Below are 8498 nucleotides of genomic sequence, written 5' to 3' on the forward strand. Positions count from 1 at the left end.
GTTCAGGCACTGGGATATTGCCCAGGGAGGTGGTGGAGTCACCATCCTTGGAGGTATCTAGAGGCACTGGAGGATATGGTTTAGGGTTTGGGGGTTGCAGCAGTGACAGGTTAATGGTTGGACTTGCTGATCTTAGAGGTCTCCTCTGGCCTTGGTTCTGTGATTCTAAGAAAAGTTTAGCACAGGAGCAGTTCAGTGTCCTCTTGCCTGGAGTGGTCGACAGCAGATGCCTGAGAAAGAGCCCAAAGACAGGCTAAACACTTCACCAGGCTTTGCTCTGTTGGTTTCTGAACCTCCTAAGCTAGAGGTGGCTCCTCTGTGGTTAATAGCCCTCCATGGATTTCTTCTTCAGGACATGTATGATTCCTTTTTGAAATCTTACAGAATTTTTCTAAGCATCCTCAACATCCTTAGTCAAGAACCTTCAGAATTCAGTTAACTGTTGTGTCAAGGAAAACCTCATTTTGTTTTTAACCTCCCCTTTCCCTCTTGTTCCCATACTGGAAGAGACAGTGAGTGGTTGTTTGCCATTCATCTCCTTCAGACCACTCAGGATTTTATATCCCCTCTCATGTCCATCCTCAGTAATCTCTTTTACAGGCTGAAAACTGACTCCACAGTTTGAAGACTGACAAAAGCACTGAGGAGCTTTGAAAGTCAGTCCCTGCCAGGTGCTTCAGGGCATTCTTGTAGGGTTTTTAGATATAGGTTAGTGGAATTTTACTGTGCTGTATTTGGTAAGTATTGTCATGAGCCTTCACTGCAAGAACTGAATTGAAGATGAACTTGAGGGAACAAGTACTGGAAAAGAAGATAATTTGATGATATAAGTGGCAGAGAAGAAAGTTAAAGATTTGGAAGAGAGAAGAAACTCTGGGAGAGAATTTGCAGTTAGTCCCAAGCTGGCCTAGAAGTGCTTGGGAGCAGAGAGGTCTGGCAGATGCTGTGGAAAGCCTTTATGGGCTGAGAAAAAGCAGAGAGGAATATGGGAAGCAATTAAAGAAGAAAGGGATGTCTGTGTCAAACTCTCCCCTGCATCCTGCCAGAGATCAGAGCTCTGGTGGCTCAGTGATTAGCAGTACAAAACACTGGATCTACCAGTCTTGTGCCTTGGTTACTTTTTTGGGCTCTTACATAGGGCTGTGTGTTCTCATCAGAATTTGCTGCTGTGCTTTAAGCAGAGCTTTCTCCTCCCCCACACCATGTGGTGTCCCATGCCAGGGGCTCAGCTGGGTCACAGCAGTGATCTGCTGTGTCTGGACAGCCAAGACTTGCAAGCAACTGTGTGACCAGCTGAGGTTTCTCTTTGGAAATTAGTATCTCCTCTTGCTTCCCATTTTCCTACTGGTCTTTGAATGTTTTACTCTTTTTTTCATCCTAGTTAATGGATTTTTTGGCATCTCTTTTAATCCCTTGCACTGTACAGAGGGTCAGTAAATGAATCCACCCTTGAAATTAGGAAGGGGAAGCAACTCATTTCTTTTTCCTCAGAACAAGCAACTGACTAATCTGAAGAATGAGGCACAAGGCTTTAGGTCACTCAAGCATCTGTCTCAGTCCTTGCCCTCAGTACCTCCTTTTTCCTTCCTGTGCCTCTCACATTCTCTACCAAGGGATTTTGGCCTGGCACAGTTGTGTGATAAACTTGTTCCCCAGCCTGTTGTTGCTTTTGCTTCCCAAAGGAATGGGTATTCAGGCTGGATAGGTCATGTGGAATAAAGTTGAGGAACAGGGTTTTTCTTAGGTATTTCTCAATCCTACTTAGTGGCTCTGCTAAATTGGGCAGTTCACAGAGTGCTTGGGCTGTGCTGGGCTGGAGGAGGGAGCAGGATTGTACTCCTGGTGTCTCAGCCCTGGAAGAGCCTGAGTTCCTGCTTTATTCCTTAGGTTAGTGATTCATGGTGAACTTGGGTGTTTTATTTCATCGAGATACACATTGCAGCCCTGTCTCCTTGAGCTGTCACATCCTTGTCTGCTCCAATCATCCCTGCTCAATAGGATTTATGGCTGTACTTCCTTCCAGGCCCTCCTGTCACTGCTGTGTGAATGTCTCTGCACAATGGTTTGAGTAGTTTCCTGATGAAGAGTAACCAGTAACATGCCAGTTGCTTTGGCTTCCTTCCTTGTAACTCCAGGTTGGAATTCTTAGGAAAGACATGAGATTGTTGTCTGGGTACTTCACAGTTCCTGCACTGGGACATTTCCCTCTCTGAAGCCACAAATGGGGAGGTTAAAGATGTATCAGGCATTGGCTGCACTAGCCCATTATTGCTAAGTCTCTGCTGTACCAGCTCTATCTAGTGTCAGTGCAGGTTCTGAGGCGACTTACACACAGCTTTGGAGCTCGACAAGGAGCCAAAATATTGCCTAATCCACAAAACAGTGTGTTAGCTTGACTTACACACAGCTTTGGAGCTTGACAAGGAGCCAAAATATCGCCTAATCCACAAAACAGTGTGTTAGCTAACACTGTGCTTTCAACACAAGGAGATGCTGCTTCTTTTTCCCTTCTGGAGGTTTTAATAGTGATAAAATGTGGAGCAAAGGCTCCAAAGAAGTCATGTTGTCAAGCAGAAGGAGTGCTGGCAGACCAACATTGGGTACTGGAGGTGGAGAATGCAGGAGCCATGGGGAGATGGAAATCATGATGGAAGAGGTGGCCCAAAACTGTAGATCCCCCTCAGGATGTTGGATAGTGACATGTCATTGAGGTCACTGCTCTGGTGGCCTCCTCTGGGTCATGGGCTCTAAAGACTCTTCGTCCTCAAGTGTGCCTTGGGTGGCATATCCATGGGCGGAATCATGGGCCTGTGTGGAAACAGTTGTTGTCTGTGTTAGAGATGCAAAACTAACCTTTTCCTCTCCTTGCCTCTGTTCCAGTCTCTGTCTGCTGCTGTCTCTTCATACTGTTTCTCTTCCTGTCTGAGCTCACCGGATTCATAGCCACTGAAATGTAAGTAAAAGTTATGTTTGCCCTTGTTTGTGTGTTTGTGCATATAAGAATCTTTACAGCTTTACTGTTATCTGGGGAAAATATGCTTGTAATTTCACTAGGTCACTTAGTTGCCTAATGGGGTTTGGATTCCTTTCGGTTGAGTCCAAATTCTCAGACATTCATTCAGCTTTTTCATTTGCTGAAATACTCTGAGCAAATGTGGTTCTGAAGTGTTTCTGATGGAGAAAACTGCTCCAGACTTGCTTCATCCTTTATTAGCTGCAGACTGGATTGCTCTGCTGAGGACAGTGACTATTTTTCATGTGACCACAGGTCATCAAAAGCTTCAGACCCTTTTCAGTGCTCTACGTGCAAGGTGACACCAATGCCAAGGTGATCAGTGCCATCAGGTGCCGCTTCCCTCTTCCTGCTTAAGCTGTTGATTCCTTGTCCTCATCTGAGAGTTGTTTCTCCTCTCCTAAATAGGCACTTTGTACTTGTTTGAATCAAATGATTCTCAAAAACTCATGTGTTTGTCATCAGTGGTTCCTTATGATTCCATGTGGTGCCTAGTGGTGGAATCCACATGGCTCTGAGACTGAGGTCCCATTGCAGATGGGGTGAGATCTCTGCAAGACATTTTCTTTCCCCTCCCTTCCCTGTGGATAAAATGTGTATCACGTTCTGCCAGTCTTCACTGGATGCCTTTGGAGATGCTTCGTGGAAAAATGAGTGGCATAAAATACAAATTATTATCAGTTTAATATTAGTAATCCCTTTTTTCCATGTTGGAGCTGAGTCTCTGATACATGAAGATTCATGCATGAGTTTTTCCTTGCTGTTGAGCCTTACTTGGAAACTTAGTTGACAGGTTTTGTGCCTGAAGACAGAGTTGTCCCAGGGACCCTCATTTTGCTTTGAGCAAAATGGAAATGGTTTCTGCTTTTAAAATTGCTCATTGAACAAGTATTTTAGTTAAGAAGGTTCTTATTTTTTCCCCCTGTTCTCATGAGGTAAACTCTGAGTACCTATTAACAAAGGTACCTTTGTTTTGGGTTCTAGGAAATATTGTCCATCACCCCACTGATGTGGCAGTGAGCTCACTGGGCTGTGATGCACAGTTCCTGGATAGTTAGGAAGGGTGGAACTTCTCTCAGACTCACATGATGGTCCAGATAGCCACAGATGTCATAAAGGTTCTCAAACACGTTGCTTAGATTGACCAGTCTGATAACCATGAGGCTCTTTCATTGTTTTTGTGCAGCTTTTCTTGAGTCAAGAATATAATGTCAAGAATAATGTTAACCTTGACTAATGTTTAACCTGAAGACAGAGGTGTAATGTAGCTCTAGCTGAATTTTTATGCCTGTTGTGCATTTACTTCAGAGATGGTATCTTAGGTTTCTTACTCACTGTTTCTTTGGACTCAGCTCCAGGTGTTTGTGATACACCAGGGTCACCTTATCAGCCACTTCACAGAGTTGAGTTTTCTTGGGTTTCTTGTTTTAAGTAACAGAGAAAAGCTAGACAATTTCTTCAGGTAAAATAGGACTTTTTCTTGCTCTCCTCTTAGATCTCATTCTCTCATCTGCTTTTCTTTTTCGGTTAAGTTAATAGTTGCTTCAGGTAAAATAGGACTTTTTCCTTGCTCTCCTCTTAGATCTCATTCTCTCATCTGCTTTTCTTTTTCGGTTAATGCTTCACAGGAGGAATTAGGAATATATACCTAATTTAAGTCCAGTTAGTTGAGTGCACATGCCTTTATGTAGTGGTGGCTTCCTGACTAGAAATCTCTTTCTGAACAGCAAATTATGTGATTCTCTGAGGCCTCTTCATGCTTTGTTCTTATCAAGATGATGCATTTTCTACAAAGATATTAGAAGTGCTCTCAGTTCCTGCATGCTCAGCTGACAAGTTCCTCCTTAAAACCACAGAGAGATGGTAACTGCCTTTCCCAGCAGGAGCTGTGTGGGGAAAAGGTGTTTGCAAGCAATAAAGCAGTGAAATTTTCGAGAGGATGTCATGGAAGGGTGAGACAACTTCAGGAACCTGATTCGTCATGGCCCATCCAGCACAATAGCTTGAAGAGTATGAAAATCTCTTTCTGATGAGTTATAGGTCATCAGACTCTTGCTGGGAACATTCACCCACAGCAGTTGTGAACAGGCTCCCCTGGAACAGCGGAAATACTTCAGAAAGTCACTTCATAAAGTGACTTTAATATTTTCTGTTTCCATTTCTTACTCATCACTTTCTCTTCTGAGAAACTCAGTACCTTAACAGTGTTCAAAGATGTTGTGAGACTCTTGTGCTTCCCTTCCAGTCAAGTATTACTGGCAGTGTGTTGTGAGGTAGTTTAGCCTCATCATTGGGAATAAGAAGTGGTGTGGAACAGTGTGACAACTCTGTGCCACCATCTGAACTGGGTAGATGTTACCTCATGAAGGTATTTTGAGGCTTGCTTGCCCATGATTCCAATATTTTACAAAGATATGGGAAACTCCTTCTGTGCAAACTGTTCAATTCTCATCTTTTACTGCAAGCTTCAAGTTTCTTTTGTATCAAGTCTCCTACAACAGATATCTCACCCAGCTTGAAGTTTCCTAGTGTCAGCCCTGAATGATCAACCAGAGTGTGCAGTTACATGGGATGAACTTTCCTGCTTTGCTCTGAGACTGCCTCAGTCTTTCTCCTCCTGTGTCATGTTTCCCTTAATGCACAAAGCCAGGGGATAGCTGCTCAGTTTTGATGGGAAGGTGAAACTGGGAGCACTTGAGCTGGTTCCTCACACCAGAGATGTAGCAGGTTGGCTGCTGTGGGCTCCTGCTTAGCTCTCAGCCCTTAGCACACAGCATGGTGTGTGTGCATGGACATTCTACTCCAGGGCAAGGCAGCAGCAGCCTCCCCAGCAGTGGTACCCACAGGATTCACTGTCTGACCCTTCACCAACAAGAGGTTTCTTTGGTAGCTGCATTCAAAGCAAGAGGTTAGTGTGGTTTGTTGAACTTGTGGTGCAACATGAGAAAAGAAGGTCTGCTCTGCACCACACTAACCCCTAACACTTGCTGGCTTCTGCCTACTCTTGGACTTGCTTCATGACCACTTAAATTCCTGGTATTACTAGAAATCTCAGTTTGGTCACTGTTGCCCAACTTCAAAGCTGTTTTTCCTTGACCAGCCCATTGTTGTAGCATTTATAGTCTCGGCTGGTAAAGACTTGTCTGGGTGGCAGAAAGCCAAGAAATGACACCCTCATCTCGAGGATCACAGTCATAACACTAAACCCAAACATTACCTATGTGGGGAGGACATTGTGCCTCACAGCAGCTGTGTCATAACTCGTGTGGGCATTTCTAATGAGCACTAGGATCAGGTCTGTGCACAGGAGCAGACTCCAGTGAGGAAGATGAACTAAGGCACTGTGTTCTTCCAGTGGACTTGCAGGAAGCTCCTGTGGCAGAGGTAGAACACTGTCAAGGCACATCCTATTTTGCTGCTGAATGGTTTCCTGTGGAGATGAGCCCTGAGTAGGGTAGAAAACTCCAAGTTGCTCATCTTCTAGATTTATTGCATGACCCTGAGCAGCTATGAAGGAAATCAAACTTGGTGCTTAGGTGGGACCACATCCTTCTCAGGAAAGGTAGAGGGAAAGGTCTGGGGAGGGAGGAGGTTTTGTTTCTTTGCTTAGCCACAGCCCATCATTGCTGTTAAGGGAAGAGTGAGTTGCACTCTGGAAATCAAGGATCTTCTTGGTTTTGGGGCTTTTTTCCTGTCCAGACTGAGAGTGACTAAAGACTTAATCCAAACTTCAAGCATTGGAATGTGCTGCTCAGGGAGGTGGTGGAGTCACCATCCCTGGAGGCATCCAAGAAACAGCTAGACGTGGCGCTCAGTGGTCTGGTCTAGTTGTCAAGGTGGTGATGGGTCACAGGTTGAACTCAATGATCTTGGTGGTCTTTCTAATGAATCTTTCTGATGAATCTCCTCAATTCTCTAAAAGCTGAACAAAAGGAGGTCTCTGCTCCACGTTTGAACCTCTGCAAAACGAACAGCATCAAGCACTGTTGTCCCACTGAACCAATGACTCAAATGGCTGAACACACAAAGCTAAAGTGTTCAGTGTGTCTGGTATTTCCTGGACAAGCTCAGTTGAGGGTAAACTGAGGGCTAGAAATTGCTTGTCCTGCCTTTGCAGTCTTGCTCATTCATCCTGCTGTGCTGTTGCACATCAGAAGCATAGAAGTCACCTCTCTCTCTCTCTCTCTCTCTCTCTCTTCTAATTAACTCAGATCAGGCTAGACATTAATAGCTGGCAAGATGATAATCTTGCAGTTTTATCACTGTAATTAGGTCATGAATTATGTCCTGTAGGATCAATAATAGTTTTCCAAGTATTCCATCATTAAGGAGTAAAGATGTAATTAACTAATCTAATCTGCCTTGCACTGGCAGCCAGGGGAAGGGGTAGGAGGGTATGAATGTGGTATTTGTGGTATGAATGTTTCTGCTCAACACAAATTCATCTGCCACAGCACACTGTGGAAAGCAACAGACTGTTCTTGGCAGTGTTTTCTCCTGCTTGCTTTCTTTTGTAATGTAATAACAGGCAAGAAAATACCTGAAGTGACAAGTTTGCTACTTGGAAGGCTGTGCCCCCTGCAAGGCAATTAATTACTTGAGGAGAATATCTGCAGTGAAATTGCTGCCTTTGCATTAAAGCATAAATCATGAGTCAGAGAATATCCTGAGCTGGAAGAGACAAGGATCATCCAAATCCAACTCCTGCCCTGCACAGGACACCCCAATAATCCCACCATGAGCCTGAGAGTGTTGTCCAAACACTCATTGAGCTCTGACAGACAATATCCAAATCATTTGTTGATTTGAGGTGGCTGAATCACTCCCTGGGGACACCTTGCTTTAATCTAATGAAAAATGCCTTGGCCAGTGTATGAATATCTCACAGCTCAGCTCCACATCCCTGACTGTCCATGCAGGCTGCCAGGAGTGTGGGAGGAACCAAAACACCAGGAGTTTCCAAGACCAGTGTTACTTGTTCACACTGGATTCATTTGCATGCCCAGGACTGATCCTGCAGTGAAGCAGAGTTGTTATCAGAGTTGTCTTCAGAAGGTTTTTATCCCATAGCTCTCCAAGGGGTATGGAATGTGTCTCTTGGCCCATGGGAATTGAAAGAACCTGCACCTGGTGGAAGCAGCAGAGTGTGATGCTGGTGGAACAAGGGTTTCTTCTCCTGGAAACCGTAATCTGGGAGCATGAGCTCATGTGGTCTGACATAAAGCTGGAGATGCAACTCCAACTCTACCAGTTCATCCAGTTGAGGCAGGTGAAATGCTGCAGTAAACTAGACCAGAATGGGCCATACAGTCTTGGAGTCAAATGGGAATGGGAGTTGTAATCCTGCTCTTGCCGTGGACTTGAGGTGTGCCAGGCTGGGGGAGGAGTGGGGACAGAAGTGTTGGTCCCAAAAGGACTTGGCAGTGCTGGTGGCACAGCTCAGTGGGAGCCAACAGTGTGCACAGGTGGCCAAGGAGGCCAAGGG

At 44.9% G+C, this 8498-nt stretch overlaps 1 protein-coding gene across 1 annotated transcript in view; it reads left to right on the forward strand.

The window, feature by feature from the left end:
- Window positions 1-8498, forward strand: part of ERGIC1 (endoplasmic reticulum-golgi intermediate compartment (ERGIC) 1) — a gene marked incomplete at its 5' end in the record, with an annotated part of 38792 nt that overhangs the window by 4928 nt on the left and 25366 nt on the right. The window contains one exon of the mRNA XM_009070556.1: window positions 2881-2953. Coding sequence (XP_009068804.1) covers window positions 2881-2953 — 73 coding nt within the window. The remainder of the gene's footprint in view (window positions 1-2880; window positions 2954-8498) is intronic.

This window comes from Acanthisitta chloris, unplaced genomic scaffold (genome assembly GCF_000695815.1).
Source record: "Acanthisitta chloris isolate BGI_N310 unplaced genomic scaffold, ASM69581v1 scaffold11912, whole genome shotgun sequence".
In the NCBI taxonomy this organism is placed as follows: Eukaryota; Metazoa; Chordata; class Aves; order Passeriformes; family Acanthisittidae; genus Acanthisitta; species Acanthisitta chloris.